Source organism: Cetorhinus maximus, unplaced genomic scaffold, assembly GCF_964194155.1.
Source record: "Cetorhinus maximus unplaced genomic scaffold, sCetMax3.hap1.1 HAP1_SCAFFOLD_2196, whole genome shotgun sequence".
NCBI lineage: Eukaryota > Metazoa > Chordata > Chondrichthyes > Lamniformes > Cetorhinidae > Cetorhinus > Cetorhinus maximus.
In genome coordinates, this window is record NW_027598135.1 from 1 (window position 1) to 21129 (window position 21129).

At 46.0% G+C, this 21129-nt stretch overlaps 1 protein-coding gene across 2 annotated transcripts; it reads right to left on the minus strand.

The window, feature by feature from the left end:
* Nucleotides 1-255: 255 nt before the first annotated feature.
* Nucleotides 256-20505, minus strand: LOC144677071 (T-box transcription factor TBX20-like). 2 transcript variants are annotated; one of them, XM_078537330.1, is made up of 7 exons: nt 20253-20505; nt 19011-19242; nt 17300-17464; nt 15899-16007; nt 10712-10870; nt 9753-9829; nt 256-555 (listed from the first exon to the last, which is right to left on the minus strand). In XM_078537330.1, exons 1-7 carry the CDS (start codon nt 20461-20463, stop codon nt 288-290), a joined length of 1221 nt encoding a protein of 406 aa, XP_078393456.1. In that variant the 5' UTR covers nt 20464-20505; the 3' UTR covers nt 256-287. The 2 variants fall into 2 exon arrangements, with proteins under 2 accessions (XP_078393456.1, XP_078393455.1); XM_078537329.1 differs by having other exon boundaries at nt 9738-9829.
* Between the last annotated feature and the right edge of the window lie 624 nt (nt 20506-21129).

Genomic DNA, 21129 nt, shown 5'->3' on the forward strand with positions numbered 1-21129 from the left:
AGTGAGCAGACTCTTATCTCGGAGTTAAAAGGTTCAAGAAACTCCAGAAACACAAAACCTAGACTGACACTCTGCATGCAGTACTATGGGAAAGGCTGCACTCTTGGAGATGCCATCTTTTCAGCTGAGACATCAAAACAAGATTCCTTCTGCCCCCTCACGTGGAAGTAAATGATCCCATGCAGCTAGTTTAAAGAAGAGCAGGGCGGAGTTCTCCCCAGTGTCCTGGGGCCAATATTTATTCCACAATCAACATCACTAAAACAGTTGATCTGGTCATTGTCACATCACAGTTGTGGGATCTTGCTGTGCACAAATTGGCTGCTGTTTCCTACATTACAACAGTGGTTACACTTCAAAGGGTACTTCGTTGGCTGTATAGCACTTTGGGACATCCTGAGATTGTGAAAGGTGCAATATAAATGCAGGACTTTCTTTTTACCTCTGGTTTGTGTGACTTGGTTCTCATCTCCTAGACCATCATCATCTCCTCCGTATGTACGGATTGGTGAACGTGCGTAGGTGTGTTTCTGGATTAAATTCTCCACACTTTCTCTGTAGAACAGGCAAGTTAGTGTTAATGTGCAAAACTCGACAGACATCCTGTATCAATAGATTTCAGATAAATACCTGGCCAGCACCTGATCAATTTTCACTTCATGACCGTTGGGATTGTTTTATTCATGAGTTATCCTGTTTTACACTGAGTAAAGATTAACCAGCAATGTGAAGCCCAATTGTTTTGAGCAGTTTCAGCAGAATGTCCACCCATTTCTACTGCAGTCTTCTGGTTATTTATTCAATATTCTATTTTCTAGATTTGCTGCTTTGTATTTCCCCCTAACTCAGAAATATTTTACTTCCCTCCCTTTGAACTCGCTCAGAATCAGCAGCCTCCTCACAGCCAGTTACCTCCTTGTCTAGCCGCCTCCTCACAGCTAGTTACCCTCCTTGTCTAGCCGCCTCCCCACAGCCAGTTACCCTCCTTGTCTAGCCGCCTCCTCACAGCTAGTTACCCTCCTTGTCTAGCCGCCTCCTCACAGCTAGTTACCCTCCTTGTCTAGCCGCCTCCTCACAGCCAGTTACCCTCCTTGTCTAGCCGCCTCCTCACAGCTAGTTACCCTCCTTGTCTAGCCGCCTCCTCACAGCCAGTTACCCTCCTTGTCTAGCCGCCTCCTCACAGCCAGTTACCCTCCTTGTCTAGCCGCCTCCTCACAGCCAGTTACCCTCCTTGTCTAGCCGCCTCCTCACAGCCAGTTACCCTCCTTGTCTAGCCGCCTCCTCACAGCCAGTTACCCTCCTTGTCTAGCCGCCTCCTCACAGCCAGTTACCCTCCTTGTCTAGCCGCCTCCTCACAGCCAGTTACCCTCCTTGTCTAGCCGCCTCCTCACAGCCAGTTACCCTCCTTGTCTAGCCGCCTCCTCACAGCCAGTTACCCTCCTTGTCTAGCCGCCTCCTCACAGCCAGTTACCCTCCTTGTCTAGCCGCCTCCTCACAGCCAGTTACCCTCCTTGTCTAGCTCCAATTGCAAATGTGACTATTTTGTATTGAGAAATTGCCAGTTTAAGGTGAGGGGAAGTCACATCCCACTTTCCAGATCAGCACAGATTAAAAATATTAAACTCACAAATCAGTGAATGGGTTATGATAATTACAGAATGAAAGATTAAATATCTGTTTTACCAGCACCAGTAACGATTTCACCTGTACCAGAATCAATAAATTCAAGAGCTCAAAATCAACAGGTTAAAATATAATGTTTCACATTTGGAATCCTGTTGTAATTTTGGGATGGTAGAACAATATAGGACAGGAGGAGGCCATTCAGCCCATCCTTCCTGTGCCAGCTCTTTGTTTTATCTTCCCCTTTGTAAAACGTCCTCCGGATCAGAACTCAATGTGTTACTTCATCCCCCGTTTGTTCCTGTTGTCAATTACCAATTCACCCCAAAGTTTAACTCTGATTTCCTCCGACTTCCGCTAAAAGTTAAGAGTTTAAAATGTCTTTTGAAAGCCGCTCCTTTTCCAGGTTTAAACCTGTCTGAGACAGACGGTAGCGCCACATTCTCACCAAATCCTCACGACCCCAAATATTCCAGATCAGTATTTAGTCACCATTGTTGTGTATTCTGACCATGGGCGGAACTGAATGTTTCAAACTCGCTCAAATAGACACCGAATCACTTCTGGAGTATAAAACTCAAAACAGACACAAACATCGACAAATATTAAACACTGACCTCAGGTCAAGAAATTGGAATATCTGAACAAATCTGTCCTGTATCTGAGAATGATTTTTTTTTGACATGTCCATATATCTATTCTTGTTTTAAACACAGATACAACACAGATATTCCCTGTTTACATCAGAATTATTCCTTATTTACACCCAATGTATTCCGTATTTACACAGGAGTTATTTGGGGTTGCACAGGGTGCTCACAGTGAGGGTCCCAGGAGAAAGGGTTATTATTATTCAGAGAGTGTTAAACTAAAGATTGGGACTGAATGATCACATTATTTCAATGATGGAGAAATTCGGATTACTTAGTCGGTATTTATGTTCACGAACTCAAACGTGTATTAAACATATTCACTGTGTTAGTCCACAGATCAACCACCACTTGTATTTTTATGTGTTCTGCTTAAAAGAAAACAGAAAATATCGAAATCTCGACAGCTGAATTAGCCAGCGGGACATGTCCAGTCGAACAGATCAAAGTTAGTCATTGAAATTTCAGTTATTAAATGCATGGTTTAACATTATTTTTTTCCTGACAAGATCTATGTCTTTGTGCAGGTCGGCAAAGCCTTTTTTAATGGGAGTCGGCTCTCCACTCTGGGGTAAAGTGCTGTCAAGCCACAATTTAAATGCGTTTTATCATCGGGGACCAGGACGGAGACGGTCTGAGAGTCTCAGTTTTCTATCAGTAACAGGACAGAATCGAATTATTGGGCTGTTTGTCCCAGTAACTGACTGTAAACTAATCACATCTCTAGCAGCCTCTGAAGAGCCATCGATCAGATCCAATTCCTCTCCCTGAACAGTCTTCAGACAAATGAGACTTTTAAGGACTGAAGGCCGGTTACAATTCCCCCGCACGCTGCTTTTAGCCGAGGACCTTTCCCCTGGCTTCAAAAAATAATATTTAGCAGAAAGTTAGAAAGAAGATGCTGGGTATAAATCCCAGGGTTGTGCCCACTCCCAGTCCTGGAAGCAGTTCCGAATGTCCAGGAAGAGGTGTTTCATCCCAGCTCGGCTTGTTTCAAATTCAGATTCACATGTTTGGAAAGTAACACAATGGCCTTGGATTCGGCGGGATTGTTTTCACAGACAAAGGGGGAGCTGCAGAGATACTGAGTGTGTTTGTACACAAGGCTGAAAATCACAGGTCTCAGGTGATGTGACGGGTACACCGAGTGTACACTGTGTACATCAGAGAGGAACCCATGTAGTCTGATAGTGCGTGTACTGTATACTCGTGGTACAAGGCTGTGTCACACATACACCTGTACACAGTGTACAGGGCTATGTGTACAAGGCTGTGTCACACATACACCTGTACACAGTGTACAGGGCTATGTGTACAAGGCTGTGTCACACATACACCTGTACACAGTGTACAGGGCTGTGTGTACAAGGCTGTGTCACACATACACCTGTACACAGTGTACAGGGTTATGTGTACAAGGCTGTGTCACACATACACCTGTACACAGTGTACAGGGCTATGTGTACAAGGCTGTGTCACACATACACCTGTACACAGTGTACAGGGTTATGTGTACAAGGCTGTGTCACACATACACCTGTACACAGTGTACAGGGCTATGTGTACAAGGCTGTGTCACACATACACCTGTACACAGTGTACAGGGCTGTGTGTACAAGGCTGTGTCACACATACACCTGTACACAGTGTACAGGGCTATGTGTACAAGGCTGTGTCACACATACACCTGTACACAGTGTACAGGGTTATGTGTACAAGGCTGTGTCACACATACACCTGTACACAGTGTACAGGGTTATGTGTACAAGGCTGTGTCACACATACACCTGTACACAGTGCACAGGGCTATGTGTACAAGGCTGTGTCACACATACACCTGTACACAGTGTACAGGGCTATGTGTACAAGGCTGTGTCACACATACACCTGTACACAGTGCACAGGGCTATGTGTACAAGGCTGTGTCACACATACACCTGTACACACCAGTTGAGTACAACGAAATATCTTTTAAAGTCTCCAAGGGAAAGGGTTAAAAGCAGAGCCTTTTTAAATCAAATGTTTTAAGGTGATGAAAATCTTACTGAATCTTTTTGAAAGATGAACCGGTGTCAGGGGAACAAGGTCACTCTCACTTTCACACATCCCTCCTATAGTGTGGTGACCAGAACTGCACACACTACTCCAGATGTGGCCCAACTAATGCCTTCTTCAGCTCCATCTTAACTTCCCTGCTGTTGAATTAATTGCCTCGACTAATAAAGGCCAGTATCCCATATGCATTCTTAACTACCTTATCTACCTGTCCTGTTGCCTTCAGGGATCTATGGACATGTACACCAAGGTCCCTCTGATCCTCCGTACTTTCTAGGGTCCTACCATTCATTGTGTATATCCCCTGCCCTGTTCATCCTCCCAAAATGCATCACCTCACACTTTTCAGGGTTAAATTCCATTTGCCACTGTTCTGCCCATCTGACCAGTCCGTCTATATCATCCTGTAATCTAAGGCTTTCCTCCTCACTATTTACCACACCACCAATTTTCATGTCCTCTGTGAACTTACTGATCATACCTCCTACATTCATGTCTAGATCATTAATGTACACTACAAACAGCCAGGGACCCAGCACTGAACCTTGCGGTAAGTCACTGGACACAGGTTTCCAGTCACAAAAACAACCTTTGACCATCACACTCTGCCTCCTGCCACTAAGCCAATTTTGGATCCAATTTGCCAAATTACCCTGGATCCCATGGGCTCTTACCTTTTAGACCAATCTCCCATGTGGGGCCTTGGCAAAAGCTTTACTGAAGTCCATGTAGACTACATCAACTACACTACCCTCATCTACACACCTAGAAAAAATTAATCAAATTTGTTAGACATGATCTCCCCCTGACAAAGCCATGTTGACTATCCTTGATTAATCCCTGTCTCTCCAAGTGGAGATTAATCCTGTCCCTCAGAATTTTTTCCAATAATTTCCCTACCATTGATGTTAGACTCACTGGCCTATAGTTCCCTGGTTTATCCCTACCACCCTTCTTGAATAATGGTACCACACCAGTTGTCCTCCAGTCCTCTGGCACCTCTCCTGTGGCCAGAGAGGATTTGAAAAATAATGTCAGGGTCCCTGCAATCTCCTCCCTTGCCTCACATAGCAGCCTGGGATACATCTCATCTGGGACTGGGGAATTATCCAATTTTAACCCCTAAATACCTCCTTCCTCTCAATGCTAATTTGTTCAAGTATATCACAGTCCCCTCCCTGATTTCTATACCTACATTATCCTTCTCTGTAGTGAATACAGACGGAAAGCTGATTTACAACCTCACCTACATCTTCTGGCACCTCACACAGATTGCCACTTTGGTCCCTAATGGACCCTATTCTTTCCCTGGTTATCCTCTTGTCCCTAATATACTTATAAAATGCCCTTAGATTTTCCTTTATTTTACCCGCCAGTGTTTTTTTCATGCCCCCTCTTCACTCTCCTAATTTCTTTTTTATGTAACCCTCTGTACTTTCCTCCTCTGGGGCTTCTGCTGTTTTGAGCCCTCGGTATCTACCATAAGCTTCCCTTTTTTACCTTATCTAATCCTGTACATTCCTCAACATCCAGGATTCTTTGGACTTGTTGGTCCCATCCTTCACTTTTATGGGAACATGTTAGCCCTGAACTCTCACTATTTCCGTTTTGAATGACCCCTACTGGTCTGATGTAGACTTTCCTACAAGGAGCTGCTCCCAGGCCACTTTGGCCAGATCCTGTCTTATCATATTAAAATCGGCCTTCCCCCAACTCAGAACCATCCAGTCCATCTTTGTATTTTTCCATAACTACCTTAAATCTTACTGAGTTATGGTCACTATCACCAAAATGCTCCACCACTGACACTTTTACCACTTGCCCGGCTTTGTTCCCTAAAATTAGGTCCAGCGCTGCCCCCTCTCTTGTTGGACTTTCTATGTGCTGGCTTAAAAAGCTCTCCTGGATACATTTTAAGAATTCTGCCCTCTTTAAGCCTTTCACATTTTGTCTATCCCAGTTAATATTGGGGAAGTTGAAATCCCCTACTATTATTACCCTATTATTTTACATTTCTGAGATTTGCTTACATATCTGCCGTTCTATCTCCCCCTGACTGTTTGGGGTCTATAGTACACTCCCAACAATGTGATTGTCCCATATGGCCTCATTTGAGGAACTTTCCAAGATATCACCCCTCCTTATTGCAGTAATTGACTCCTTGATCAATATTGCAACACCACCTCCTCTTTTACAACCCCCACTGTTTCGCCTGAAGATTCTATACCCAGTATGTTGAGCTGCCAGTCCTGCCCCTCCCTCAACCATGTCTCCATGATAGAAGTGATATCTTATCTCCATGTGTTAATCAACACCCTCAACTCATATCTTACTTGTAAGACTCCTTGCATTAAAATAAATGCCCTCCAGCCTTGCCATACTCCCTTGTGCCTTAACTTGACTATATACACTCTGCCTTCCAGACTGACTTGGTTTTTCTTCAATACTTGTCTGTACATCATTCCCTATTATACCTCCATTCTGTATCCCATTCCCTGCCAAATTAGTTTAAACCCTCACCAGCATTAGCAAACCTCCCCGCGAGGATGTTGGTCCCATTCCGGTTCAGGTGCAACCCGTCCAACTTGTACAGGCCCCATCTTCCTCAGTAACATACCCAGTGATCCAAGAATCTAAAGCCCTCTCTCCTGCACCAACTTTTCAGCCACGAATTCATCTGCTCTATCAGCCTATTCCTATACTCACTAGCACGTGACACAGGTTGTAATCCAGAGAATGCAATATTTGAGGTCCTGCTTTTCAGTCTGCTACCTAGCTCCCTAAATTCTTGTTGCAGAACCTCATCCCCCACTTCTACCTATGTCATTGGTACCAATGTGAACCACTCCTGTCTGTACCCCTCACTGTTGAGTCTCCTACCTATTGCTCTTCCTCTTTTTCTCCCCCCCACCTTATGCAGCTTGGCTCTGGCTGCACTCCCCAGAGGAACCATCACTCTCACCATTTTCCAACACAGAAAAACTGTTCTTGAGTGAGATGCACTCTGGGGCTTTCCTGACTACCTGCCTACCTCCCTTCTTCTGACTGGTGGTCACCCATTCCCTCTCTGACTGCACTTACTGAAGCTGCTGAGTGACCACATCTAAAAACGTGCTATCTACGTAACCCTCAGCCTCATGGATGCGCCGCTGCGTCTCCAGCTGATGCTCAAGCTCTGAAACTCGGCGCTCAAGCTGGTCAAACGGTGGCACTTAATGCAGATGTGCTCATCCAGACTGCCGGGAGCATCTAAGAATTCCCACATACTGCAGGCAACACACAGGACTGAGCTCCCCCGCCATATCTTTAATTAAAATACTCTTACCCTAAATTTAAGCCAAGTAGAAACTTATTTAAGTTTCTTTCTTCTTTTAAAAAGAAAGCTAGAACTCTTACCTTTCCTTAATGTAGCTTTAAAGTGCAGAAAAATGACTTATCCACTACCTACCAATCAGCTCTCTGCTTTGTGCTGATGGGGTTCCTGTTGGGGTTAGCTACTGCATCAATTGGGCTCAGTTTAATACAACTCTTCTTCAGAGTTCCAGGCTCAGACCTTCTGAACTCTGAAGAAGAGTCATACGGACTTGAAACGTTAACTCTGTTTCTCTCTCCACAGATGCTGCCAGACCTGCTGAGTTTTTCCAGCATTTTCTGTTTTTGTTATGACAAGCCTGGTGTGGTGGAGAGATCAGAAAGTCAGAAGGATTTAAGCAGTGGGAATTAAAGATGGGTGTTTGGAAGAGGCTGTATAAATTTCCTTCTCCAAACCTGTACCCTGAGCTGCCGCTCGGCAGCTTTTTGTGAGATATACTGCGGGTGGTGAGGCAGGGGCAGCACATTGCATGGCTGGAGCCCAGAGCCCAGGCACACCGCAAAATAAGTTTCAAATCCTTCTAAACTTCACTGCTGCTGATAGTAACTGAACGGCAAATTCCAGAGGTACATGATCTTTAATCCACCATGCCGATAATCTAATAGAAAGCTTTCATTTTGATTCAGTAACTTAATGAGACCTACATTTAGCACCGTATTGTAATTAATTGTACACTGAAATGTCTATAATTATGTAATCCCTTTTTTAATGATTGTCTATAACTATGAAATATGTTTAATTGATTTATTTGTGCCGTCATCGCTATTGACACCCACCACCATGATTTTCCAATAAACCAATTACTTACTTGTTTACCTAGCTGTAAACCAGCTGTAATTTACTGAGTAAGGAAAAGGTTACAGATCAAAGGTGGGTAAATGGAGTTAAAGTAAAGATCAGCTATGATCTCCATGTTTAGTGGAACAGCCTTCTCCTGATCCTAATTTCCAAACCCTTCCTGCAAACGCATGGGCAAAGCTTCCTCTTGCTGGGGAATAGATGATGTGAAGTCAGCAGTATAACTGCGGTCTGTGAGTGAGTATCACACTAGACACAGACTGAGATCCCTATCCACAGTATAATGGTATACTATACATAGACTAGCTGGTCTTCTTCAGTTCTGGAGTAGCTGATGAGACTCAGTTAGGCTATGTGTACACAGACTGTCTGTACACAGACTGTGTGTACATGGACTGTGTACACACAGACTATCACAGGCTCAGTTAGGCTGTGTGTATGTACAAAGACTATCACAGACTCAGGCTGTGTGTACATGGACTGTGTGTACACAGACTGTCACAGACTCATTTAAGCTGTGTGTACACAGACTGTGTGTACATGGACTATCACAGACTCAGTTAAGCTGTGTATACACTGTGTGTACATGGACTGTGTATACACAGACTGTCACAGACTCAGTTAAACTGTGCGTACACGGACTGGGGGTACATGGACCGTGTGTACACGGACTATAACAGACTCAGGCTATGTGTACACGGACTATCAGAGACTCAGTTAAACTGTGTGTACGCGGACTGTGTGTGTACACGGACTGTGCGTACACGGATGATCACAGACTCCGTTAAACTGTGTGTACACGGACTGTCGCAGACAGAATTCCCCATTAATTCACGGCTTCATCGTGACTTTGGACCCACATTCCTGACTCTAACCTCAGTCCAGGTATCCAGTCAGATTGCAAAAGCTCCCTCACAGCTCGTTTCCAGATTGTTAATGAAACGATTCAATCTGAGTCCCTGAATCTTAAACACGCTCCCAATTTCAGGATCCGGATGAAAACCCGGGATCTGAAACTACCCAGAGCTGCCTGTCCGGCTGAATATGTCCAACATTTCCTGTTATAATTTTTCCACTTTACAGCACAACATCTAAACTCGGGATTGGAATAGAAAGAAAAGCAAAGAGTAAAATACACAAAGGACATTAACAACCCGATCCCTTAAATCATTGATCTGGAATTTCACCATCGCGCTATTTGTATTTCGATCTAATTGAAGTGATGAAACGAGGCTTACTCCTGGGAACAGTACCTCTCCATGTCAGTCAGCCGAGAGGAATCCCGAAATCCTTTAGCAAAAGGGTTACTGTCAATTTTTAATTTGGTGATCTGGAGAGAGAAACATTGAGAATTAAATCTCTCTGTAGATAGACGGCGGGACGAAAAAACCCCCCCAATCAGTTCAACAGGTTTCTTATTTTAAAATCAAATTGTACAGCCCAGGGTTCGGGAGAATAATGACCCCTGTCTCTAATAATCCCATCAAGACAGTTTGTGAATCTGAATTAAGATTTAAAAAAAAATACAAGGATTAAAATGTTGGCCTCAGCACAAGTGACACTGAAACTAACAAATTGTGCTAAAAACCCGCTGGTTCATTCAGGAATAGCCCCGTTTTAACCGGGTCCGGGAAGAATCCCAAAGCAGGACCCAGAGGCTCAGACCCATCTCTCTCTCTGGGCAATAATTGCCAACCTCGCCAGCGATGCCCAGAGTGAACCAGGTGCCGGTTGATTCTCTGCCCCTGTCACTGTGTGTCCGGCAGAATGCCCCCTGGTCCCAGAACACAGCCACACCGATAAACCCCTTCACCTGCCCCCGAAGCCGTTCCCCGAGCCGGGGGGAATGGACTGGGTCCGTCAGTCAGCACCGGATCCCGGGAATGCTGCGGAACTCCACTTGAAACCCCGGTGTTAAGTGGCTGAAAATACTCCCAATCCGCCCTTAACATCGTCGGACGTGTGTTTGGAACTGAATTGGAAATGGCTGAATATTCATTGGCAATAAATTAAATGTAAATGATTAAAATGGGTGAAAGGAAGCTGGAGATTTAGAACATTTTGAAGCAGCCAGCGAGTGAGCGAGTGAAACCACAGCCTCAGGTTGGCATCAATATTGAGGCAAACTGGGAATGTTTAGGTTGCACTCCGCACAGGAGCAGTTCCTGCCGGTTCTTCACAGGTTTCCTTAAATGAATGAGCAGGAACTCACCAGCTGGTTCTGGTAGGCGGTAACTGCAGTGAAAACTGTCTCTGGGAAGATGAATGTTCGGAATTCCTCGGATTTGAGATTAACCAGGGAAGCGGTGTGATCTTTCTTTTTAATGATGTGGACCCGAGGTTGGTATTTGTGCATAGAATTTAGAATAATCTGCGGAATTAAAATTCGTCACAATTACGACCCAGCGAAAATGGTTCACCCAAGTTCAGAATGTGAAGACATTGGAATTAAACAGACATTCACCGAATCGGTACCGAGTCTCTCACTCCTGAAACTTTCACATCCAAACTCCAGCATTTATCCATCATGTGGAATTTTCATGCGAGAAGGAATGGGATCGGGAATCACAATCACCACATCCTTTGGGAAAATCCCGATATTGCGGGTTCTAAAAACAGCATTTGATTTCTTCAAACGCCAGTAAACTAATAGCCCGGCCAAAACCATTCACAGCTGGATAACCTGCTCTGCAACTCTGCTCATTCCGTTTAATTTCTGTTTAGCACCATTAATTGGACGAAATTAATTCATTAGCGATTAACAATGAACGATAATTTTACACAATGACCTGCCTATAACACCCCTTTATTCCACACAGTAACCTGTCTATACCCGTACCGCACCCCACCCCCACCGACACAGTAATCTGGCTATAACATACCTGTAGTCCCACACACCAGAGAGCAGGCTACACTAGGCCTGGTATTGTGCACTCAGATAGGGTGAATTAATGACCTGATAGTGAAGGCGTCCCTAGGTAGCAGCAATCATAATATGATTGAATTTTACATTCAGTTTGAGGGAGAGAACAGTGGGTCCAAGACTAGTATTTTAAACATAAATAAGGGTGATTATAAGGACATGAAAGCACAGCTAGCTACAGTGAAGTGGCAAATTAGGTTAACGGATAGGTCAATAGAGATGCAGTGACAAAGTTTTAAGGGGATCTTTCAGATACACAGAATAGATACCTTCCAATGAGAAAGAAAACTTCCAAGGGGAGAACCCACCATCCATGGTTAATAAAAAAGTTAAAGATAGTATCAAACTTAAAGAAAAATCCTATAATTGCACAAAGATGGTTGGCAGGTCAGAAGATTGGAATATAAAAAAACAACAAAGAATGACTAAAAGATTAATAAGGAGGGAAAAAATAGAGTACAAGAGAAAGCCAGCTAGAAATATAAAGACAGATAGTAAGAATTTCTATAGATAATTAAAAAAGAAGAGTTCACAAAGTGAGCATTGGTGGTATAGGAAGTGAGTCTGGGAAATTAATAATGGAAAATAAGGAGATGGCAGATGAATTGAACGGGTATTTTGCATTGATCTTCACTATAGAGGATGCAATAACATCTCAGAAATAGCTGTAAATCAGGAAATGGAAGGGAGGGAGGAACTTGGGAAAATTATAATCACCAGGGAAGTGATACTCAGCAAATTGTTGACAAATCCCTGGGTCCTGATGGATTTCATCCTAGGGTCTTAAAATAAGTGGTTAGTGAGATAGTTAATGCGTTGGTTTTAATTTTCCAAAATTCCCCTAGATTCAGAGAAGGTTACATTAGATTGGAAAATAACAAATGTAACTCTTTCATTCAAAAAGGGAGGGAGACAGAAAGCAGGAAACTACAGGCCAGTTAGCTTAACATCTGTCATTGGGAAAATGTTAGAAGTTATCATTAAAGATGTTATAACAGGGCACTTAGAAAAATTCAAGGCAATCAGACAGAGTCAACATGGTTTTGTGAAGGGAAATCATGTTTAGCCAATTTACTGGAGTTCTTTGAAGGAGTCACATGTTCTGTTGATAAAGGGGAGCCTGTAGACATCTGTATTTGGATTTCCAGAAGGCATTTGATAAGGTGCCTCATCAAAGGTAATTCGGAAAATAAAAGCTCATGGCGTAGATGTAACATATTGGCATGGATAGAAGATTGGCTAGCTAACAGGAAACAGAGATTAAGCATAACTGGGTCTTTTCTTGTTGGCAACATGTAGTGAGTGGTGTGTCACAGGGATCAATGCTGGGGCTGCAAATGATTACAATTTATATCAATGACTTGGATGAAGGGACAGATGGTATGGTTGCTAAATTTGATGATGTCACAAAGATAGGTAGGATAGTAAGAAGTGGAGAGGACACAAGGAGGCTACAAAGGGACATAGATAGGTTACGGCAGTGGGAAAAAACACTGGTTACGCCAGTGGGAAAAGAGTACAATGTGGGAAAGCGTGAAATTGCCTATTTTAGGCAGAGAAAATAAAAATCATATCATCTAAATGGTGAGAATTGCAGAGATCTAAGCTGCACAGGGATTTGGATGTCCCTGTGCATGAATCACAAAAGGTTAGTATGCAGGTACAGCAAGTAATTAGGAAAGCTAATGGAATGTTATCATTTATTGTGAGCGGAATCGATTACAAAAGTAGAGAGGTTATGCTTCAGTTGTACAGGGCATTGGTGAGATCACACCTGGAGTAGTGTGTACAGTATTGATCTCCTTATTTAAGGAAGGAAATAAATGAGTCACAAGCAGTTCAGAGAAGGTTTACTAGATTAATACCTGGAATGGGTGGGTTGTCTTATGAGGAAAGGTTGGACAGGTTAGGCTTGTATCCACTGGAGTTCAGAAGAGTAAGAGGTGACTTGATTGAAACATATAAGATCTGAGGGGTCTTGACAGGGTGGATGTGGAGAGGATGTTTCCTCTTGTGAAAGAATCTAGAACTAGGGGTCACTGTTTAATAAGGGGTCACTCATTTAAAGCGCAGATGAGGAGAAATTTTTCCCTCAGAGAGTTGTAAGTCTTTGGATCTCTCTTCCTCAAAATGTGGTGGAAGCAGAGAATTTAAATATTTTTAAGGAAGAGGTGAATCGATTCTTGATTAACAAGGGGGTGAAAGGTTATCGGTGGGTATGTGAGGTTACATTCAGATCAGCCGTGATCTTATTGAATGTTGGAGCAGACTTGAGGGGCTAAATGGCCTACTCCTGCTCCTAATTTGAATGTTCATATGTTCACAGTAACCTGTCCGTAACACACCTGTATCCCTCCACACAGTAACCTGTCTATAACACGCCTGTACCCCACCCCCCCCACATAGAGAAACCTGTCTATAACACAGCTGTATCCCTCCACACAGTAACCTATAACACACCTGTACCCCCCTACACATAGTAACCTGTCTGTAACACACTGTAACCCTCACACAGTAACATGTCTATAACACACCTGTACCCCCCCACACACAGTACCCTGTCTATAATACACCTGTACCCCCAACAGAGTAACCTTTCTGTAACACACCTGTACCCCGCACTCACAGTAACCTGTCTGCAACACACCTGTGCACCCCCCCCCAACAGTAACCTTTCTATAATACACCAGTACCCCCCCACACAGTAACCTATCTGTAACACACATGTACCCCCCAACAGTATAACCTGTCTATAACACATCTGTACCCCCCCCCACAGTAACCTTTCTATAATACACCAGTACCCCCCCAACACAGTAACCTATCTGTAACACACATGTACCCCCCAACAGTATAACCTGTCTATAACACATCTGTACCCCCCCCCACAGTAACCTTTCTATAACACATCTGTAACCACCCCCACCCCCACAATAACCTGTCTATAACACACTTGTACACCCACACACAGTAGCCTGTCTGTAATACACCTGTACCCCCACAAACACAGTAACTTGTCTATAATACACCTATACCCACCCCCACAGTAACAAATCTGTAACACACCTGTAACCACCCCAAACAGTAACCTGTCTATAACACACCTGTACCTGCCCTGACAGTAACATGTCTGTAACACACCTGTACCCCACAAACACAGTAACTTGTCTATAACACACGGGTACCCCCCACAGTAACCTGTCTATAACACACCTCTACCCCCCACACAGTAACCAGCCTGTAACATACCTGTACCCCCCACAGTAACCTGCCTGTAACACATCTGTATGCCACACACACAGTTACCTGTCTGTAACACACCTGTATCTCCCCACCCCCCACACAGTAACCTGTCTATAACACACCTGTACCCCCACACGGTAACCTGTCTATAACACACCTGTACATGCCCCCACACAGTAAGCTGTCTGTAACATACCTGTAACCCACACACAGTATCTGTCTGTAACACAACTGTACCCCCCCACCCCCCACCCGCCACACACACAGTAACCTGTCTGTAGCACACCTGTACCCCCCACACAGTTACTTGTCTATAACACAGCTCTACTCCCCACACATATAGCAACCTGTCTATAATGCACCTGTTCCCCCACATGGTAACCTATCTATAACACACCTGCACCCGGCCCCCACGGAGTAACCTGTCTGTAACATACCTGTACCCCCCACACACAGTAAGCTGTCTGTAACACACCTGTACCCTCCCGCCCCCCACTCAGTAGCCTGTCTATAACACACATGTTTACACGGTATCCTGTATATGACGGCACCTGCCTTTTACATACTGGGCCACGGGCACACAAGTGACAGGAGAGGGGAGCATTAATTAATATTCATATTATTGCACACAGGATGTCTACAAATGCATTCACTCGGATAATGTGAGATTTCATAGGGAAAAGCTTATTTTAACTGGACTCTTAATGGTCAGCTCTCGGTGCCGACTCGTTATTGAATATAAATCCCACCTGGTTTAGGTGGTTTAAGGCTTTGCAAATGCGAATAAATAATTCTGGCGCGTGAAGTTTGTGTTTTGATGGGTTGGAGAGGGGGATGGGAGAAGGAAGCAGTTTGAACTCTCTCTGCCCCTGATCTATATTTACAGATGGTTCACTCCGCACGGGGTCCGCTCCGCACAAGTTTGTGGGTTGAACCAATTTGACAGGGAAATGGTTTCCCAGATCCCGGCGTTTAAAAGAGGGAAGTTGGAAATCATCCTCCCTTATCCCGGGAAAGGAAGCAAGACTCCCAAATAATTCCACCAGCAGGACTGGGATTTTATACTGACTCCCAGCGGCTCCTGGACAATCAGCTGTCACACTCCGGTCAGGTTTATACTGTTCGTTGGTAAAGTTTATTTAAAAGTTGCATGGTTTAAGGATGTTGACACTTAAACTCTTTGCCGCCCAGCCAGGATCCGTTAAGGTGAAGAAGCAGTCAGGACAGACTCACATGGCCGTGCTGGTCCAACTCATTATTGGTGAGTTTCACTTTTTCAAAGGAAACCATTTGTTTGAGGAGTTGCTCCCCGGTGAACGGGCAGTCCGGGTGTACATACAACCTGCACAGAGAGAGAAGAGCGGAGTTACACAAACTGCCCTTGTTTTAACCTGAAACTTAGAAGTTCAAAGGGGAGATTTGACTGACATTTTCAAGATATAAAGAGGAACAGACGAGAATTAATAGAAACTCGTTCCACCAATCGGGGCAGTCGAGGACTAGGGGGGGCAGAGTCTAAAAAATGAGATTCAGACCTTTCAGGAGTGAAATTAGGAAATGAAATCAGAAAATGCTGGAAAAGCTCAGCAGGTCTGACAGTCTCTGGGAAGAGAGACACAGAGTTTTGAGTCTGTATGGCCCTCCTTCAACTCTGAAGAGGAGTCACACGGACTCGAAACATTAACTCTTTCTCTCCACAGAGGCTGTCGGACCTGCTGAGTTTTTCCAGCATTTTCTGTTTCACAGATTTCCAGCACCCGCAGTCTTAGTGTGAAATTAGGAACCCCGCCTACCTACAGAGTGGTCGGAGTTTGGAACTCTCTTCACCAATAGACAGCTGGTGGTAGAGCAACTGTTGATTTTAAATCTGAGACTGATAGATTTTCGTTAAGAGATGTGCAATAAAGGCGGATAAGTCATAGACCAGCTATGTTCTCACTGAATGGCGGGACAGGCTCGGGGGGCTGAACGGCCTCCCCCAATTGCTTTGCATGAGATAAGGTACCTGGGGGTATGTTCGGGTGAACAGCTGAGACCCGGGTGTGTTTGAAGCGTTCTCACTGTAAACCCCTTTCCCAGCCGTACAGATTATAAATCTGTCGATTTCTATGTTACTAACACGAAGGTGAAAGCTGCTGAGTTTCCTTCGCTGTGATGTAGGGTTTGACATCGAGCACTGTGCAGCCCGCTCTGCCATGTCCTGGGAGTGTTTCTCCCGGTTCCTTCACAGCAAAATGACTCCCTGTGTTTCCAGTTTAGTAAAAACAACCATAGAAAGTCCGTGACGGTGTGATATAGACAGGGTGTTTACACGGGAACTTTAACCCTCTGTGCATTTGTTGGTAAAATGCAGAAACTGTGTGTGTTGGGTCCCGGTGAGTGAGTGCAGAGTGGGAGATGCCGGCTGAGTGTATTTACCTGGCTTGTAGAGGGGTTTTCTGCTGAGAATTCCTGCCCGTGGTGAAAAGGGCGGCGGTGACATGTGTGACTGACTGACTGACTACCGGGGACACCGAGATCCGGAGAAACCCAGACTCAGGCAGGCTGAGAAATGTCAAAATCTGCAGCATGTGAAGGAAGGGAGTCCCTGTACCGATCCTGCCTGTGCTGAGATTCCCAGTAAATGGTCATTACCTGGCGGGTAGCGGCGGGTCCGCTTTCCCAGCGACCAGCCAGGAGGAGCGATGGTAGGCATAGCGATACCTCTTGTTGTCCATCGACACAATGTCCATCAGCACGATGTACTTCGCTTCGGGATCTAGCCCAGACAGCGAGACTCGGATGGTGGGGAACATTCTCCTGAAACAGGACAAACACAACAAGCCGCTAAAAACCAGAGCATCCCTTTCCAACTCTCACCGACATTGAAAAGGAATCAGGAACCCAGCCGCTCACATCCAGCGGGGAAAGTTCATATTTCAGGAATCTTCCCAAAGCTGTCACCTCAGCCGATGCAAAACCTTCAGCTCCAAAAATAACGGAGGCAGTTTGACAGAAACAACAAAACCCGCTCTCCCCCCACCCCCTCGGCTCTGGCCGCCCCTTTCCCACTCGGGGCCAGTATTCTGAGCTGTCCTGGTTTGGAGGGTGGGGAATGTGTTACCCCGGGTCGGGCTTTCGGCGCTTCCTGGCTTTATTTCAGGTTTCTAGTGTTTTCTGACATAAGGAAACCATTTGGCCCATCGTGTCTGGGTCTATAACAGACCCCGCCACCCTCCCCACGCTCTTTCCTCAAATCCCTGCATTTTTTTTCCTTCCCTTTTTCAGGCATTTATCCAATTCCCTTGTGAAAGTTCCTATTGAATCTGCTTCCGCCGTCCAGGTCACAGCAACTGTTTCAGATTCCCGGCCTGTTTTGAGAATGTTAAAACCGATCTCAAATCATTCACATTGAGAGAAAACCTTTTCAAACAAGTTCAGGAATGAATGTCATGTCACAGAATGGGTCAGATATCCCAATGTTATGATAGCAACGTCATTATTCTGTAACTATTACCCTTTCAGAGAATTGCGATGTCTATGTGTAAATTATAAAATAACCTTGCAGGGGTAATGACTTCATTTAACAGAGCCGAATTGGAGTAAATGACAGGGATTCCTGCATCCAAAACAATTATCATTTGGATCAATGTAATTATTGGCCCGCGCTTTTTGATAATTTCTACATTATTCTGGGATATGATGTGCCGCCTTGTTAACTACACGGAATGAAATGTTAGTGTGTGTCCCGGCTTTTGTCAACACTTAACACAGTGAAACAGCTAAAACCAGCCACAGCATCGAATTCAGCCGCTTCCGCTGTTACACTTTAACACGATGGATTTTTCCACAGTTTTACCGGCGAGAGCCGCAGGGAAACATTGGTGAAAATCCTAATGCCACACCCGTTCCTCCACAAGCCGATCTTCGCTTAAACCTTGCCTCGCTGATGTTAAACTATCCAGTTGTGGTCGGCGCGGTGAAGAATGACTGGGTGCTCGTCAATATTTCGTTGGAAATACCGAGTCAGGAGCTCCCTACTTCCCTGGACTGGAATGAATGATAAATATAAGAACGAAACTGCAGGAATAACCGAGAGTTAACATCTCCAACTCCTTTTCCACCAAACAATGATCTCATCTGAAAGCTTCGCCTTTCTGTGAAATTAATTCGCTGCCAGATCTCGATAGTGATTTAAATAATGAAACGCCGTTTATAGATGTACATTATATTTCTGTCTTCAGTTGCAGGAATCGATTGTCAACATGCTTCGGATTGACATTTAAATCACAACTTTACTAAAACATAATCTACACTGTTAATAAGACCAATCGTTCCGCTGTAACAGATAAAAGAATCTCGTCACCTGCCGGATTTGGTGATGATCATTTCGGTGCCCAGTTCATGGAACTTGTCCCACAGCTCCTTCGTCTCCAGGTTACAGCTGATCTTGGCCATTTCGGCACTGGGCACGGTCGGGGTGGTGGGGATGAGAGGCTCGGTGCACACGGGGGATGTGCTGCCGCTGTAATCTCCCAGTTCCAGGCTGCTCAAGTCGCCCAGGGGCTGAGAGCAGGAGGATTTCTCCACAAACTGTTCTGTTTCGGAGGAAAGAAAAAGCGCGTTGGACACCACTGTCAGTGTGAGCAACATTTCAAACTCGGTGGCGGCTGCAGCGCCCAGCTGGGGTTATTAACCTGTCAATTTAAACTTCAGGAGGGTTAGCCTAACTGAGCAAAGAAATCGGTGCAAACTAACCAGCACTTTAGACAAACTTTAGAAAGTGCCGAGTGTTTCCTGGAGTCTGAGCTCACTGAGTGTGACATCCTGAGGGAGCCTGCCTCAGAACATTCTCTAGAAGGGACAGATAAAAACAGATTAAAACCGCTGGGAGCAGGATTGACAGGGTTTAGCCCGTGTGAGTGCCCACCCGGAGTCCCCCTCTCCCTCTCCCCCTCTCCCTCTCCCTCTCTCCCCCTCTCCCTCTCTCCCTCTTCCCCTCTCCCTCTCCCTCTCCCCCTCTCCCTCTCCCCCTCCCCCTCTCTCCCTCTTCCCCTCTCCCTCTCCCCCCCCTCTCTCCCTCTTCCCCTCTCCCTCTCCCCCCTCCCTCTCCCCCTCTCTCTCACCCTCTCCCCCTCTCCCTCTATCCCTCTCCTCTCCCCCTCTCCCTCTCCCCCTCTCCCTCTCCTCTCTCCCTCTCCCCCTCTCCCTCTCCCTCTCCCCCTCTCCCTCTCTCCCTCCCCCTTCCCCTCTCTCCCTCTCCCTCTCCCCCTCTCCCTCTCTCCCTCCCCTTCCCCTCTCTCCCTCTCCCTCTCCCCCCTCCCTCACCCCTCCCTCCCCCTCTCCCTCTCTCCCTCTCCCCCTCTCCCCCCTCTCCCTTTCCCTCTCCCCCTCTCCCTCTCCCTCTTTCCCCCTCTCCCTCTTTCCCCCTCTCCCCCTCTCCCTCTCTCCCTTTCCCTCTCCCTCTCCCCCTCTCCCTCTCCCCCTCTCCCTCTCCCTCTCTCCCTCTCTCCCCCTCCCTCTCCCTCCGCCTCTCTCCCTCTCCCTCTCCCTCTCTCCCTGTGGCTGGGCTGAAGGTGCAGACCCATCCTGCTGCAGGTGAACTTACCAAGCGGTTTGATGGTGTTTTCTTGCAGTTCTTTCTCTTTGGGGTTTCCAGTTGATATGAGGGCAGCAATGGAGAAAGCATTGGCCCGGGATGACAGCTGTGGTTTGGGGTTGCTGTACTCCATGCTGCCTGCCAGGCTGCACTCACTCCGGGGCGAACTGGCTGCTCTCAGCCTCTCGACTGTTTCCCAATCGCCTCCCGCGCCGCCCATTAATTTGGTGCCTCCCGCAGCCCGTACCCCGAGCCTGGGCGGGCGGCAGCCAATCAGCGGCCACTGACCTCACTGGCGCCGGCTGCCCGGGGAGGGCGGGGGGGAGGAGAGAGAGGGGGGGAGCCAGGGCGGGCGCGCATGCGCAGCACCGGCCCGGCCGGGCCCGGCGGCCGGGGCGCATGCGCATTATGCAGGCGGGGGGCTGGGGGCCGGCGGGAGTGCCGGCTGTGCGCAGGCGCCCTGGCAGCCTGGCTGCTGGAGAAGATGTCAGTGTTTGTGTGATGGGCAGCAGGCTTCCTGGCTGGGATTAATCCAGACCAGGACACAGACCATTGCACCCTGTTCTCTGCAGAAGCCCCACAACTAATCTGTGACAAATTTACTGCTAGACACTCGGGTTCCAGTTGTAAAGGGGCTCTGCATGTTGCATGTTGCATGTTGTATGTTGTATGTTTGGTGAAATCACTATTTCCTCCCTGACATTGTAAAGGGTTCAGTATCCGCCCTGCCTTCAAACCCCACACCATCCTGCATACTTTACATTCCTAATGCATATTTTACAATCATATTTCTCCCAGATACCTTGGACTGCTGTTAAAATTAGAAGCCTTTCAACTTTAGAATAAAATGCCATCGTTGGCTTCCAGCAGAGAAGCAGTCCCGTTG

Bases quoted from the DNA above. Each gene is read 5' to 3' on its own strand.
- LOC144677071 (XM_078537329.1), bottom strand. From the start codon at position 20,463: ATGGGCGGCGCGGGAGGCGATTGGGAAACAGTCGAGAGGCTGAGAGCA. The intron at 17,465-19,010 runs GTGACGAGATTC...GTCCTGTTTCAG, and splicing joins ATCATCACCAAATCCGGCAG to GAGAATGTTCCCCACCATCC. The intron at 556-9,737 runs GTAAGCCTCGTT...CCTGTTCTACAG, and splicing joins GAGAGGTACTGTTCCCAGGA to AGAAAGTGTGGAGAATTTAA.